The 17,139-nt window shown below is 33.2% G+C and overlaps 2 protein-coding genes and 1 long non-coding RNA gene across 3 annotated transcripts; 1 reads left to right on the top strand and 2 right to left on the bottom strand.

Annotated features, from left to right (window-relative positions):
• Positions 1–1,651: 1,651 nt before the first annotated feature.
• LOC144560840 (toMV resistance protein Tm-2(2)-like) lies at positions 1,652–3,824 on the bottom strand. The gene is made up of 4 exons (XM_078310071.1): positions 3,505–3,824; positions 2,467–3,234; positions 1,762–1,972; positions 1,652–1,675 (listed from the first exon to the last, which is right to left on the bottom strand). Exons 1-4 carry the CDS (start codon positions 3,822–3,824, stop codon positions 1,667–1,669), a joined length of 1,308 nt encoding a protein of 435 aa, XP_078166197.1. The 3' UTR covers positions 1,652–1,666.
• A 172-nt stretch (positions 3,825–3,996) lies between these two features.
• On the bottom strand, positions 3,997–5,635 carry LOC144560727 (uncharacterized). Its single transcript, XR_013513458.1, has 2 exons — positions 4,625–5,635; positions 3,997–4,290 (listed from the first exon to the last, which is right to left on the bottom strand). It is a non-coding gene; the product is annotated as an uncharacterized LOC144560727 (long non-coding RNA).
• Positions 5,636–14,208: 8,573 nt separating this feature from the next.
• LOC144561000 (uncharacterized) lies at positions 14,209–17,104 on the top strand. Its single transcript, XM_078310222.1, has 6 exons — positions 14,209–14,333; positions 14,416–14,592; positions 15,131–15,485; positions 15,597–15,905; positions 16,063–16,367; positions 16,982–17,104. Exons 1-6 carry the CDS (start codon positions 14,319–14,321, stop codon positions 17,009–17,011), a joined length of 1,191 nt encoding a protein of 396 aa, XP_078166348.1. The 5' UTR covers positions 14,209–14,318; the 3' UTR covers positions 17,012–17,104.
• Positions 17,105–17,139: the final 35 nt, after the last annotated feature.

The raw sequence follows: 17,139 nt of genomic DNA, 5'->3' as shown, positions 1-17,139 counted from the left end.
GTACCATCACAACCATCGCATATCTAAAAACCTTGGTTTTCATCAAAGTCCAGCAAAAATAGAGGAGTCAAGTGATCTCCGATAAAATGAATTAATTTGTCATCATTATTACTACAATAACAAACCTACAATTCAGCTTTAAAATTATATTATAAATTTGTGCCCCTGCAATAGTAAAAGAACGCAACACATTGTAATTTTTGTGATTACTTATTCGGCCATTAACGCTGTGATAATAATAAAGAAAGGCTAAAGCACATGATTACTTAATAACAAATCTCCTACGAGACTTGAAAGAAATATAATATTCAAGTATAACACAAATATTAAAAAAAAAAAAATAGACTAATATACGTTAGCACAAGTACACATTTTAAAATCTAGATGCATCGATCGGTCTATTATTGTACGCACCCTGATAGCCAAAAGAAGGAAAAAAAAATACAAGAAATTAATATAATACAAAGATAAACCGTTTAATCAGTTTTTGTAAGAAATTCCAAATTTATCAAGTCTGCGGTGTGCATATATCGTCTGCAGACCTATTCTGACATTTAATGTATGTAGGTTTTACAAGAATGGTCCCACAGACTATATATGCGCAACCAGCTTGTTGGTTCTGCAGACCTGGTAAAATTCGATTACTTTCGATGTGTACAAAAAAAACAAAAGAATAATATACATGCACGCTGCACCATATATATTACTAATAATACAAGTTTCTCTCAAACAAAAAAAAGTTGGTGGTCACTGTGATAGATATTACCACTTGACCAAATAGTAATATTACTAGCCTCTTTGAACTGTCACGTGCTGTTGCTCAGGAGGCAGGTGCACCACGGTGTCTTTTTCTACTTGGAGATATGTAAGTTTTGGCATGACCCCCTTTGCCACCGTCAAATCCTTGACGTTCGAATTATAACCCACTTTCAAGTATTGTAGGACAGGGAATCCTTCTGTACAGATTATTGGATCCTCCCAATCATAATCCAATGTACGGTATTTCAAGCAAAGTTTTTTTAGGCTATTCAACTTTCCGAGCTCTAGCATTGGATTATGCTTAAGGGCGGACGATTCCAGTGTGAGTTTAACGAGGTGTGGTGGAAGCAAGCTGGCCTCTACATTGACATTCTCAGGCCACTTTCCACTCAAGTGTAAGGATTGCAAATTCTTATAATTTGGGAGTGTTTTTGGGTAAACAATCTCCATCGGGAGATAGTCATCATGATCATTTGCAGCGATCCCCAAGGAGACCAGAAAATGCAACGTTTGAAGTAGATTGGTTATTGAAACCCATTCGTCACATTCATTTATAATACCTAATTTACGTATGTGGGGCAACTTCGCATAACATGCTCTCTTAATTGTTACCCACTTCAGGGTCTGTAGATTTCTCATTAGGATACCTTTTGATACTGGTCCATCAAAAAAGTTCCTGAAGTCAACCAGTACATGCATCAGTGTACCAATTTTCCACAAGTCATCACATGCCAGGCTACAGTTAGACCCTCGCACATCCAGGGTTTCGAGTCTCTTCATATTATGACAAGAAAATGAGGAGAGACCAACATCGCAGCCTCTAAGCCCCAAGTATTTCAGGTGAATCAACTCATCGAATGATTTTAATTCAAATATGTGTCTCTTGATACCCACAATTTCTAGAACTTTAAGTAGCCTAAAATTAGAGCAATTTAAACTCATTATATGACATCCTGAAGTTCTAGTACCAAACAATAGTAAAGAACGGGTATTTGCACCTACATATTCCAAGAATTGGTCATTCTTGTCTTGGGCTTGAAGCGAAGCACGTCGGATGATGTTGTTGGGCAGTGTGTCATCTGATGCTTGTGAGAAAACAGTGACAAAGTTTTCATGCTCGGCTTCATGCATTGCCAAGTCGTGGAGAATATCATGCACTTTGAAGTGCTTGATCAAACCATTCGCGGATCGGCTTAATACTTGAACCATACTCCTGAATTAAGTTTGGTTCACAAACAAGTCAGAAAATGATGAAAGTACTGCAATCATAATTATTTTTTTCAAATTGCTTGAAAGATGACTAATTGGTTTTGAAAATTAAACTAAATTAATGGATATTAAGTACAGTACTCTTTATAAATAATTTCGTCTTCTTTACAGTAATATAAACTGGCATATTTTGTTTTGGTTTTGTCGCAGATTAGCTTTTACTAGTAAAATCATATATAGGTGATGAGCAGTGTTGTGTTTAGGTGGTACAAAAGCTTGATCTTAATTAATGGCATGTTTACAAAATACCATTGTCATTTATAAAAAATGTAAATTCTCATTGGGCCTTGGTTTTCTTGCAATAAATAATGGATCTCTACTTCTTCTACTCCATTATAAACCACAACCAGAATATATATCAAGTGTGTTCTATGGAATAAAAATGTTTGCAATAATATTGTATAGTTGCCAAATAAAAAATAAGGAAAAAAATATAACCTTCTAGAAAGTTCCTCAAGACAGTCCTCAACCATTATCTCTATTGTTCGCCTACCCTCGAGTGGTATGAACCCCTCTGCTACCCACATTCTGATCAGAGATTTTGCAGAAATCACATAATCTTCAGGAAAAAAAGCAAGATATTGGAAGCATGCCTTGAGATAATAAGGCATATCTTCGTAGCTCATTGCTACAATACGCATGCAGCCAGTGCCGTCTGAGTGCCAAGTCATTGTTTGCAGCACCCTTTCCCACGCAAGGTAGGAAAGTTCTTTGGTTGAAATGATACCACCTAATACTATCAAAGCCAGAGGTAAACCCTTACATTTCATTGATAGTTCAGGTGCAAGCTCGAGCAGATCTTTAGGGCATTCTTCATGGGGTTCTTGATAAGGGAAAGCCTTTTTGAGGAGGAGATCTAGGCTTTCCTTTTCATTTAACAAGTTGAGTTCATATGGTGGTATTTTGGAATCAGCTGATTTCGCAACATCGTTATGCCTGGTAGTCATCAAAACTCGACTGCCATTCTTATTATCAGGCAATACCTCTTTCAGTTCATTCCATAAATCACCCGTCCACACATCATCTAGAATGATCAGATATCTTCGGCTATTTAAACATCTTTTGAGTTCGCCAACATAATAGTCTTCACCCCGATCGTTTGGTACGGAATTGTTGTTCTTGCTGATCATCTTTCTCAAGAGATCAATTAGACTGAACTGTTGAGAGATTGACAACATTATATGATAGTCGAAATCTGCTTTGGCACTGGTTAAACAAACAAAGAAGATATGTTATTGGATTGATTTCTAGCAAAGTTTCTAAACAATATTGATGATTGCAACCATGTATTACTAAGATATTGAGCAATTGTGCAGTTATGATCACTATTAAATCTAGAAAATCGTAATATATAACAGTAGTAGTAGTTGATCATTGCTATACGCAGCAACTCAGAATAGCTCTTATTATTATTGTTGTAATTACTTATATCATTAAAAGCTTAAAACATAATTGGAAAACGAAATTTGCACTTACCTTTTGTATACCATACATGCAAGGGTAGTCTTTCCTATACCGCCGGCACCAACGATGGTTATGACCGCCCGTCGAGGTGTTTTTTCAGGGCACAACAACTTCAGAATGTTGATCTTGTCATCCTGCAAGCCTACGACTTCAGTTTCGTCTACTTCAGAATAAGCAGCTCTCCGAAAAGGCATTCTGACTGGCTCTCCCACAATGTCTTGTAGGTCTTGGATTCCATAGCGGACCCGGCTTTCTGAGATCTCTTTGAGAAGATTTTGAATGTAATCGAGTTCAGTGCCAAGCTTGTGGTGATCATATATCACCTGGTGCATGCGACGCAGCTTCTTGAATGGTGGCGAAAAGGTAGAATCTTCTTTGAGATTAACATCAACACCATCTCCCAGAAAGAACGTGTCGATTGTGTCCTCGATGCGATAGGCTACATCACGGAGCTCATTTAGCCAGTTCTGCACCCTTTCATCTCCTTTGCTTTTTGAGGCTGCATCTATCAGGCAGCATCGGATTCTGATGAGCTCACGCTGCACCCGTTCGACTTTCGCCCTAACCCCACCCAAGTGCTCGACTTCTTTCTCGATAACATTGGCAAGCTTGCTCACTACAATATTCAAAACCGCCTGAGCCATTTCTGTGTTGATATGGGTGAGAGGATAATAATTTTTGCTATTGCAGATGACTATGAATTAAGCTAAAGATGGTCTCATTAAATAGGCGAACAGGCTGGAAACCAAGCTGAAGCTTCGTTGTCTAGTTTGATTTGATCTTCCAGTCAAAGTAGATCTGGAGGTTCGTGGAAGTTACTTGGTTAGTTCATTTATTACTTCTTACGAATTAGGAATTACAATACCTGTTAGATCTGAAATGAGTCAAGACAAACTAGACTATAACCATAGTTCAAAAAATCGGCCGATTCAACTCGGAATCGGACGGGACCGAGCCGATTTTTGCCCGATTCTCGAGTTTGTGCGATTTTTTCCAAAAAAATCGGATGAATAGTGACGGAATCGGCCGATTTTCCGATTTTTCGGCCGAGTCAAGCCGAGTTACACCGAGTCAACCGAGTTTTACTCCGAGTTGAGCCGATTGAAAGAAAAAATGACAGATTCCCACTAACCTCAACCGAGTCTCAGCTGGCTTTGATGTCGTAGGGTGACTTCACCGTATGGAGGCTTGAAGAAAGGCTGAGCAAGGAGGTATTTCTGATTGAAGAACAATGCAATAGGTGAAGCGAAGGGAGACGTGTAGAAGAGCAGCCCCGTACGAGTGATTTCTAGCCATTTTTGCGGATACTGGTGAGGTTGAGGAGAGTTGTCACTTGTCAGACAAGAGAAGAGAAGGAAAGTTTCACTTAGAACCCTGATCTGTTCAGTATTTACAAAAAAAAAAGGGTGGAACTCAAGAGGCATTTAATTAGGCTGTAGATGAAGGGATGGGATTTACGGCTTTAAATTCTAGTATTAAAATGTAATCTAAAGCATAGATCTTATGTTCAATTAATACAAGTGCGAAATTTTCATCAAAAAAAGAAGATAATTATCTAATTCTCGTCAATAAATTCATCAGATAAATTCATAAGAGAATTAACATTCTAATGTCAAAAAAATAATAATAATAACATTCTAAATCGAAGCAAGGTGGAGAAATTTGTTGTAGAAAATTATATAATCTAGTGATATGTTCTAACCTTACTGGTATGTTTAGATCAAAAAATAAGGAAATTATTTATGTTTTATTTTTAATTTATTGTTGCATTAATATTGAATATTATGGTTTAGATTTACAAAATTATACTTACATTTTATTTCATTTTGTTACAAAATTGTACAACAATATCCCAATTCGTATTTTAATACAGTGGACGATGAGATGATCCAGCCAGCTCGGTATAGTTTCCGGCAACAAAAAATATGTTATATTTATAATGCTTGTATTATATTATATAATTAGTGGATTATTTGAGTGTAATATTTTGTCATAACATAGTTTTTTTACAAATTATTTTTATCAATTTTTTTCTATTTTTTGGCTACAAAACAAGGCTTCTGGCAAAAATAACCGAGTTACCGATCCGATTCTTCCGATTCCGGCCGATTCATCCGATTCTGACTCGGCAGTCAAAAATCCAATTCCGATTCCGATTTTTTGAACCATGACTATAACGTGTTTAGGTAATTAAGATTCCTACTGATCCATACAAGTTAATTAAAATGTCGACTTTCGATGCATTGAGCAATAAGATCGAACAAAACAAGTGATGAATCATTTAATATTGATAAGTGGTAGTTCATCAAGAAATGTCACGGACGGACCGCTGTTCCCACCATAGTAATTATGCATGTTAACGTTAATTATTCTTTACACGCCAAATCATTGCACAAGTACTGTTATGGTTTTTTAAATAATAAGCATCTAGTATATATGTAGATTATACAGTAATAATAAATAAACAATTTAACGTCCATATATATATATGTATTACGTACCCAAATAGTTTGTGCCACGTTGGTCATCATAATATTTTTATTTTCTTTATTTATTTTAAACTTTACACTTTTTATAAATAGAACATTAAATTTATAAAATTTAAAATCCATCCAATATTATTTCAATGAAACTTATTGAACATTTTATACAAATAACCCCAATAGTTTTCTAATTTGATAATTAAATCCAAATATTATTACAAAGAAATTTATTAAATTTACCGAATGTTATGTCTACAATCTCTAGCTTTTTCTGAGCAACTTTGGAAAGTAAATACTAAGTCTTTTATAAATATGATTTATTTTTTTGTATTAATAATTACATATTATAAATTATTAGAATTTGTATAAATCTGGGGTTTAGGGTTCTGGTTTTAATATTACCATACTTGGTACAAAATTACCAGACCTAGGTATTTTGCTTTCCAAAGTCCAAACATCAAAATTTAGGTATTAAAAAATACAAGACTTGGTTGAGAGTTACCGATCCTATTGATTTTGTCATCCAAACACCAAAATTTATGTTTTAAAAGTATCATACATGAATCAGAGTTACCAGACGTAGGTGTTTTGACTTCCAAACAACAAATTAAATTTAGGTTTTTTTTTTTGTTAAATAGTACAGCGAGATCCATAAGACGTGAGCCACCTCAGGCCGGTATTGGATTCCTCTGAGATATGTTGACATTTAACAAACTTCATTGTGAAGATAATATAAGTTACATAATTGGCATTGTAATAGATTGTCATTGGTACAGAAAATAATGCCCCCAATCAATTGGTACCAGAAAATTAATTAACTGTTTTATTGATTTTTTAATGAAAATTTGTGATGTAAATGGTAATTAATTGAAGAATGAAAAATAGAGAAATTGATGGGCATCAGATTCTAATTTTTTACATATATTTTCTTTCTGTGCAACATTGTTTGCCAAGTAAATTATTAAATTTATTTAGGAAAAAATAGCAGTTATTGGCCAACATTGTATGTTTTGGTCAAAAAATACACATGATGTTCCAAATAAATGCAAAGAACAACAAAATATATACATCACAGTACTAATAGAGAAGAAATGTACAACAAACAAAAAATATTTTTTTTCTTTTATCTAGTGACAAATGTAATATCCACCGTGTAAGAAGTCACATATTCAAAATCCAGATAAGAGATCTTCCATGAACATGATTAACACAATTGGATGGCAATTCCCCACCAGAGCAATCATGTAAGCTCTCTCTCAATCTCTCTATCAACATTCTTTTACTTTTACTTTTACTTTTCTTCAAATTAAAGTGAACACAATACGACGAAACCGATAAGTGAAATAGTGATGTTGATGTAAACAATGACAAATGTTGAGGAGTAGGTGAGACCAATTAATGGGATCATAGATAAAGTACCTACTTTGAATTTAACACATATATGTATGAATTGATGGCACAACTACAATTACATCCTCAGTGTCGGACTGTTGTATCTTTCTCTCTCTAGATCTCTTTCCTTTTTTCTTATTATTTTTTATTATATGCTGGGTGAGTTACCAATAAAATGAAATATATTGCTGGGTTTAATTACCAAGCTATACACTCTAGAAAATTCCAAAACTATGAATTTTCAAACTAATTGAGCCCTTACATGTTGCTGTAATATATCCAAAGAATAACTAGTAGTATTTTTGAAATTTAAATTGAGATATAATATTAGTCGCCTTTGTTAAAAATAATATATATATCGAATGGATGCATCCTGGAGCATGAGAGGGAGAATGAGAATGAAAGTGATTATCTTTTATATGTTTTAGCCATATTAGATTTCATAATTTCTCCATTTAATTGTTGTTTGTGTCACCGAAACTTAATTAATTACTTCATCAAACTGAATTATTTCTTCTTATCTCTACACTTGTTGATATTGTATTGTCTTCTTTTATATAAAAAGACAACTTGAATAATTATATGATATATAATTAAAATGACTGATTCATTGATTCACTTAATTATTAATTACTACTATATATTCTTAACAAACTGTAGTCTGTACTATTAATTAATTCAATGACTGATGCGTTTGAGTCAAGTCAACTACTACTTTACTACTTGCAATTAATACCTCTGATTGTTGTCCAATTAATACTAGCTAGCAATTCATACTTCAATTTTTGTACAACCAGACTAATAAATTGCCAAGTTTTTGAGGGGGTATGCCTGAAATTCTTCTACTACTGCTGTTTGGTTCTCTGAAAGGTTGAAATCGTACCATTAGTGTGATTAGACAGAAATATGGTGAAACCACATTGATATCAATGGTGCGGTCCAACCCAGCTGTTCCTGCATGTTTTCTGCACAATAGCTACTGAAACCACATCATATTGATTTACCAATTCAGACCTTGACTGTGATGATGAAATATTTAACGCTGGGACCGGGATGACGAGGCCACTTTTAATTGAATAGATCATTGATTTATTTATTAATTTACTGAATATATATATATAGATGCGTTTGAGTCAAGTCAACTAACTTCACTACTAGCTAGCAATATATACCTCGGAATTTTAAATTTGACATATTAACATTTTTAAATTATGGGCCTCGCCAAAGACATCTGCTTTGGGGGAAGTTATAATGGGCTTATATTTGGCCTGTTTCACTAGTTACTTTTAATTGAACTGAGAAACTAATTGGGCTTATAGTGGGCCAAATGTCTTTTTTTGTTGCCAAGTGAGCCGTGAAGTAAATTCAAAACAGTTTAATAGAAATAGAGAAAATAAACATCCATATATATATGGTGAGACTCTATTTTCATGTCTCACCAAAATAGAGTCAAAATAAGGTCCGAATCTAAACTCAAACTTTGACCCGATATCCTTTTAGAACACGTGTCCTCTACATTAACTCAGAATTTGAGTTAATACAATCCAATGGGTTCCTTGAATATTTGTACCAACACAGATTGGACGTTTAGATTCATTCTGCATTCAATGCAGATATGATACGAATTCTATCTTTGAAATAGTGAGATATAATTAAGAGTATAACTAGGGTACCTACGTGTTCCAATATTAATTACTTAGATTTTTCAGACTAAATTGTGTAACTATATATATTATTTTTTGTTGAAGTTTGATTTATAGTTTCAACTTTAAATTTAATTAGATATTCTATTAATTTTGGTTTTAATTTGTCTCATGGATTTTATTCTTCAAAATTGAATGTCAAGTTTAATTATGTATTTAGAATAATTAAACTGCATGTGACCACAAGAAAAATTGAACACATTGACATTAGGGTTTAATGCTGTGGATGGAACAGTTTTCATTGAATTATTTGTTTACAAATCAATTAAAACTTATTTGTGTAATTAGTAGTTAAGTCAATTGAATGTAACATTTTCTTTATGTTGTCAATCGATCTAGTGATATTATTTAGAGAACATATATAACAAAAAAAAAAATCCAGAATCCAGCAAAACTAAGATATAATTCAAAAAATCATAAATTAACAATTCCATATAAAATAAATTTCAACAAAAAAAATATATCACCAAATAATTATTTTAAACAATTCGATATTAACCATACTCCTCTCGCTGCGGATGCAACAAGAATGAGTTGCAATTAAATTTTAATTGCACGTACTGCCTATGAAAAAAAATATTATTATATAGCGCTGTTTTTATCTTACATTTGGCGAGCTGTATGAAGTCAAAATTACTCTGTTAAAATATTTACCCCAATTTTCAGCCAATCAAATTAATTAAGTAGGTCAATTTTCAACCACCCATATTACCTAGCTAGCCTCTATTACAATTAAATATAAAATTCAAAACAATATTATTCTCAATACTAAATTTTACTTTTGTTAACAAATTATCAGCACATGAATTATAGGTGAACGCGAAACTAATTTTGTATTTAATAATATTTTATTTATTAATTACACAAAGTGAAAGGAAGAAGAGATGAGAATTAATTGCAACTTTGCAAGTGGAGGAGAGCGCGAAAGAAGAGTGTTATAATAGTTCATATTGGCCGTTGGATTGGAAAACTTTTTCTTTGTCAGATTATTGATTGGGAAATTCATTCCTCTGCACGGGTTTAAGAGATAAATTAATATCAACCATTCAAATTCATTATTTATTACTTTTTTCTCAATTAACATGAGTTTTGAAAGATATAAATAATAAATTTGATGAATATTGCTAGCTCGTCGTTGTCCACGTGTTCTTCATTTGAAACAGGTTTGTTGATTTTAATTTAATTTTAAGTTAAACTAAGATTCCGGTATTCCTTAAACCGGTTTTTCATTTGTAACAAATTAATTCGCTGTGGTTTAAAAGAAACTGGTATTTTCTCAATTGGAGAATTTTCTGCCATAAGATAGGACAAAAGTACTGTTCATATAACAAATTGTTTTTCCCCAGCAAATTAACCTCATCAACGTGGAGCAACTGGTGATCAATGCAAGGGAAAGATTACTAGAATCGATTGGAGAGAAGAATTTCACAGGCGGTGAGACAGAAACTAATCAAATTTCAGCGCAAGACGAACAAGTCGACATGAGTTCAGTGCACGGAGTTGATGCAAGGATCGAGCGAACAGAAAAAGCAGATTCATATGTTTTACTCAGTGAAGTACCATCAGTATGAGAGAAACCAAAAATGTTATACGAAATTGAAAAAACCCAGCTAGAGATTCTAAAAAGGAAATAAATTAAGGAAGAAATTGAGAATTTAAAAGATACACTGAGGCAAATGAAGGTATGATATAGTATTTGTGCTCATCTAATTAGCATAATACGATGATAGTTGATGTTGTTATCCATTTTATGAAAACTGAAATTAATATTATATGCTCTTGGGCCACCTTCAATCGGCCCAGAGTCATTTCAACACCTGTTTTTATTATACTTTTTATTTTAATTTTTTTTTTTTTATGTTTTTTCTAATACAACTTATTCCTCATAATAAAAATAAAGATTTTAAATATGAAATTAAACTAACTAAAGTCATGAGCAGTCTTTCCATAATTAACTTATCTTTATTTTCAAAATTAAACCGCCTTTCCAAAAAATAATTATAAACTATAATATCATGCAAATTTTTTTGGGATCCAATCCTCTATCTGTCCAGAGAAGATCTGAGCCGTTCATTCTATGAATCTCAGCCACTCATCAAAACTGATCTCAGTCTCAGTCTTTAATAAATGAGTTTGATTTTATACATTTGTGTCATGTAGTCAAGCGTGTAGAAATCTAAATTTAAATAAAGATGTATCAATTACATGAAAAGTCGCAAAGTAATTCAATAAAGTGTCCACGCATTTTCTCGTCTTTCCATGCAATCCACACGTTTTCCCAACCGAATAGGCACCGGATACGCTCCACGCGTTTTCCCAACCGTTTAAATACGCTCCACACAAATCTCAAAACACACATAATACTGACCCCTACAACACCCCGAATAGGCACCGGACACGCGTCACGCAAAAGTTGGGATATCTCACAGGATACAGCACCCCGAGGCACCAGACACGCGTCACGCAAAAGTTGGGATATCTCACGAATTCGCATCCTCTGAGATATCTCATATGGTGCATGACTTTTTCGAAAATCTCAACAGTCCAACTACGTTCTGCATAAATCTCAAAGCTCAAATAGAACTCGCTCCCATGCTATCTCCGAATAGGAACCGGACACATCGGTCATGCAAAATATGAGATATCTCAGAGGATACGCACTCATATCTCACAGGATACGCAAAAGTTGGGATATCTCAGAGGATATATTCCCGGATCTTCCGTGGCCCTGTTTGATGTGGTTGTTTGTGTTTCCACCTATTAACACCTCGATTGAATTCATTGATTTTTGTTTCTCTCGTTATTGATTAATACATTATGACAAAATCAAATAAATATTAATCACATCTAAAAAAAGTAATCAAAATAATATTTCAATCCCGTTGCAACGCACGGACACTTAACTAGTAATTATAAAAGTCCTTTCTTAATTAACTAATCTTATAAATTATGTCTCTCGAAATGACAGCAGCCTCTTCCCTTAACATTGTTATAAATTATTCTCTCTCATACACACATCTCTCTGGTCTATACAATAGCTAAACAATTGAAATCGCTCCGTGCTAGAAGTTACAAAACCGAGTGCATAGAAGTTACAACCGAGTGTACCATTATCATCACCCCCCATTTGTATCGTCACGACACTCATTACACACCTATGTAAGATCATATCTATCAAAAATATATTGTCAAGTTTTGCCATTTTTTATGAAGAATAAATTGTGATAATTAATTAATTGGGAAAAATATTATGCAATTTAAATGTTTTGGCCATTTGGTTGGATTTTCTTAATCAGTTGGATTTCAAAAATGGATTTTCTCTAATATCTAACATGGCCTCAAATTTTGTTAAATAATAAATATATTTTATTTTTAAATTAATTTATAATAGAATTTCTTTTAAACTCACAAGCAATTCATTCTGCTCACTTGATATTTGTAGCAATTAATCTAATTTTTTCGAAAGCAACAAAAACGTGAATAACAAAATAAAAAGTGTGTGAATGAGGAGAACAGATGAATGATTATGCATTTTACATGTTTCATAATTACTTCATTTATTGTCGTGAAAATTAATATATAATAAATAAATCCTAAATCTGTTTATCTTTTCGCCCTTTCTTCGCTCGCTCGCTTCCCACGTCATCGATGTGTGTTTTTTAAATCAAATTTAAAGCCAAAGAGAAGCAAATTAATTATGAGAAATTGTTAATGAAATATATACTTCTGTAGAGATCTAAATTATTTAATTTAAACAAAAGAAACAAAATTATCCAAATAATATTTAATTCTTATGCAGGTCTAAATCGATGTAATACAATTCATTTGCGCACGAACCATTTTGATTTTATATGAGTCGGGAAATTTTGATTTAAAAGGATTGGTTTTTCTTTTTGTTAATAATGATACTAATATGTACTAATATGTTTACTTCGGTTTAATTAATTAAAGTGAACAATTGAAATTGTTCGGTTCGGTTCTTAATTGGTTGATTGGGTTAATCGGTTCAGTTCAGATCCATTTTTGAAAATCAAGAAAACTTTGATTTCATCATTTCCAAACCGACTGTTTAAACACCTCTGGCGAGATCCAAATACAATAATAAATTGAAAACAAATTTTACTTTTGTTAACAAATTAATTTTATTTATTAATTACACAAATTGAAAGAAAGGAAGAAGAGAGGAGACGGAGGCAGGTTATAGGTGATAATAGTTCATATCAACCGTTGGATTGGAAAACCTTCGAGTGCTCTCGACCGTCTGATCGAAGGAGCGTTTCTAACAAACCAATCCGAAATGACACTGTGCCCATGTCTTCCCTAAACTCGGTGCAGGATTAACTAATGGAGTTTCTTTTTTCTTATTTTTTTTTCTTTTCTTTCAACTATTTGTTCTGATTCTTTGTCAATTTCTGAGATGCATGAGAATTAGATATTCAATTATAATTTCTAATATAACGTGAAAATTACAATTAATTTTAAAAATAAGAATGCTCTAAGTTGATATCTTTTAATTCTATGACAACTGTATTTAATTTCATTGATACAGTGGGAGTCATTTTTTATTACAATTTTTTATTTTTCTTTTATATTAGATAAATTATCACTTCAGGTGAAGAAAGAAAGAATATTGGAATCAATAATTCAAGATTTGTTTTATAATGTAACTAAATTTAAAATATTTAAGTCTAGAAAGTTTGAGCATATTACAATTAAATAATTGAAATATCTTTATACTAATAAAATAAAAATAAAATTTCAGATTAGAAATAAGAATTGAAAATTTTTGCTCATTTTTAAACTCATGTACATTTGGAATTTTTTAAGAAAGAATGTAGTTCAAAATGGGGGGAAGAATCTATAATAGGTGCAAGCATTAAATGGTAGACCAGCTGACCTCATTAGTTTCCCCAAACCAACTGATCCTCCCACTCAAACATTCCTCATCCTCTGCATCAACGCACTGCTTAGATTTATCTTTACACCGTCCGATCAGAATCTGGACCAATCCGCTTTACGAAAAAATACACAGATATCCTTCAAGATTCGTGAATGTATGTAACAAACGTATCAGATCTAAACACAAACAGTTCATTATTGCAGAGAATATGAATTTAAAGCAAGAACAAGAGAGAAAGAGAAAGAGACAGCGAGCAGCAACTCGGAACTCTCTCTCTCGCCCCTTTTTTCCTTCTCTCAACCGCCATTAACGAACAATTACCGTTTTACCCTTCTTCTCCTTCGCTCCATGGATGATACCGAGGTGGGTTTCTCTCTCTCTTTCTCTTTCTTTCTCTCTTTTGAAACCATTTTGTAATTTTGAAAATATTGTTGTTGAATGGCAGAGAATGGAGGCGGTGAAGAGGGCTTATGCAGAGATAATACTCAACACAGCTGCTGAATCGGCTGCACGAATCTTGGCGTCGGAGAAGAAGGCGATGGGGTTGCAACGCAGTCTCGCTACCACCAAACAAGACGCTGTTGACATGATGCTTCGTCTCAAGTCTCTCATGGATTCTAAGGTTTAACCTTTAACCCCCTCAATTCCTCAATTCAAATTTCTAGGTTACCAAGGTATGAACTTTATGTCAATTTTAGCTCCATATTTATGTCAATTTTAGTTGGTTTCTCATATTTCTAAAAAAAAAATGAAAGGAAAAGGAACTTTGGGTATATTGAACTTAACATTTTGTTGGTTTCAGTTCCTTTCTGATTTTGGTTGAGATTGGAGGTTTTAATTTTACTATCAAAATGTATATCTTGAAATTTGGAGGTTTTACATTTATAATAAGAGACTCTACTTTAGGCATTTTTTTCCCATTATATATGAGCTGAAACGTTGCTTAAAAACATTTTAATTTATTTATGTCAATTTTAGTTAGAGTTGTTGGTTGAGAAATCTGGTTTGAATTGGAGGTTTTGATTTTACTATCAAAATTTATATCTTGAATTTTGAGATTTTTACATCTATAAAACAGTAATAAGAGACTCTACTTTAGGCATTTTTCTCTGATATATGACTAATTATGTTGCTTACAAAAAAATTTATGTTATTTTTAGATAAATGAGGCGGAAACTAGAAATTTGCTTCATGCGAGAAGGATTCAGGAGCTTGAATCGCAATTGGAGAAGGCTAAAAGTGTTATTCTCTCTCTACAATCTGACCTAGAGAGAGAAAGAGAGGTCAACAAGAACAAGACTCAACAGGCGGGGCCTATTATCATAGAAGAAGAGGAGAATACCAGCAGTTATTACCAGAATGTCATCAGTACTGACAACTCCAGCTGCTCTGTCAAGGATACACTCCGTACTGGTACCGGAACCAGCATTGGTACCAATCAGGGATCAAAGGTCCGGTCAAGAAACAGGTTGACCCAACGGGTCAGGGCATTCGACCAATCCAAGGACCCAAAAGGTACAAAATGAAATAGTTTTATATGCACTATAGCAATATATAGTACATTTTAATTTTGTACTAGTATACAACTATATACAAATAACCAAATTTACAAATATCATCTAACAGGTGGTCGATGTCAAAATCTTGGAAAAAATCGTAAAAGTAAAAAATCCAGAGAAAACGGCAGTAGCGACAGAAAGGTCTTTTTGATGAGTGACCCGCCTAGAAGGTCGAGAACAAAAAGCAATTATGTAAAGATTTCCAAATTCGGCATGAAAATTGATGGTAATGTTTCTCAAAATGGAAATAAGGTTCTTAAAAAATGCACTGAAAAGGAAAAAGAAGTGGTGCACAATTTGGATTCGGGTGTCGGGTTTATTACTGACGAAGCTCCAGTTGGCCTTGAGTTGATAGCCGATAACATTGACAAAGAAGGTAAATCTATCTTTTCAATTTTGTAAGGTATCACAGCTATAATAACCAAAAAAGTATATACAACACTTAAATAAAAAAGATTTATTCCAGAAGATTATGCCTCTATTCTTCCCTATTCTACGAAAACTTATATTGGTTTATTCCTAAAACTTCGTAGATGATAAACCGGCAATAGGGGAACTGATTGCAGTAGATCCTAAATCAACAGAAACCAAAGCAGACTTGGAAGAACTGGAGACTCCAGTTCCAGACCCAACAGCAGAGCAAGGCCTCCGCTCTATCAAATACACATTTAGAAGGAAGAGAAAGAGGGGTTTGTTAGAGAACACTGACGAGGTTATTCCTCCTGCTGTTGTACCAGTATCAGAGAATAACAAGGATGAGAACGGGAATAATGAGGAGAATAAGGAGGTATCTGATTCACCAAGGAGTAATAGGAGAATGGTACAGGTTGCTCGCCAAGTAAGTGTGTTTTTAGAATTTCTCCTAACTTTTCGGTATACCAATTTGCATTATAGTCCTTGTAAAGGGTGGGACCACTTTTGAATTTTGGGGACTATAGTTTACCATTTTGTTATGGAGATCCCTATTTTCTTAAATTCCGTGCAATGCAATTGGTAACAACCAACACTTCTCTCCACCTCTCCAATATAAAATTTGAATCATAAGATCTCATTCTTTTACAAAATTTGTGCTTTAGTCAATTTTTTATATTCAATATTATTAGTAGAGTGAGGCTATGGTACTATACATATTGCAGATTGGTCCGTACTATGGATTAATATTTTTATTTCTAAAGTCCAAATAGTCAATCTAAACTGTTCAATGTGATTTCCATATGAAAATGTACTTGTAGACTAAATTTTTCATTTCTTAGAATTTTTTTACTATTTTTTTAGATATGTATAAAATCACTACATTCAAGTGGTCTTATCTAAAAAATGTAAATTTTGATCTACATATACACGTTGAACAGTTCAGATCGGTTGTCTTTCAAAATTAAGATATTGATTTTAGTTCATTTTGGTTCTTAGGCAGTTTAGAATTCTAAATCAACTTCTTACCTTGTTTTGCAGCTCATTTCATTATCAACAAAAAAATGGTGAAGGAAGAAATAAGAGAAATTGAGAAGATTTTGTGAGGCTCAAATCTTTTGTTGCCTCTAACTTTTGTCTTTCAAGGGGAAAAAAAAGGAAAAAGATTATCCCTTGAAGCAGCATTCTTAAAACAAAGT

The sequence above is a fragment of the Carex rostrata genome, chromosome 10 (assembly GCF_964058835.1).
Source record: "Carex rostrata chromosome 10, lpCarRost1.2, whole genome shotgun sequence".
Taxonomy (NCBI): domain Eukaryota; kingdom Viridiplantae; phylum Streptophyta; class Magnoliopsida; order Poales; family Cyperaceae; genus Carex; species Carex rostrata.
Note: the sequence above shows the minus strand (reverse complement) of the source record. Positions and strands in the feature narration are given on the sequence as shown.

Bases quoted from the DNA above. Each gene is read 5' to 3' on its own strand.
- LOC144560840 (XM_078310071.1), bottom strand. From the start codon at position 3,824: ATGCACCAGGTGATATATGATCACCACAAGCTTGGCACTGAACTCGAT. The intron at 3,235-3,504 runs GTAAGTGCAAAT...TTGTTTAACCAG, and splicing joins GCATGTATGGTATACAAAAG to TGCCAAAGCAGATTTCGACT. The intron at 1,973-2,466 runs GTTATATTTTTT...AACTTAATTCAG, and splicing joins CTTGAGGAACTTTCTAGAAG to GAGTATGGTTCAAGTATTAA.
- LOC144561000 (XM_078310222.1), top strand. The intron at 14,593-15,130 runs GTTTAACCTTTA...TGTTATTTTTAG, and splicing joins AGTCTCTCATGGATTCTAAG to ATAAATGAGGCGGAAACTAG. The intron at 16,368-16,981 runs GTAAGTGTGTTT...CTTGTTTTGCAG, and splicing joins TGGTACAGGTTGCTCGCCAA to CTCATTTCATTATCAACAAA.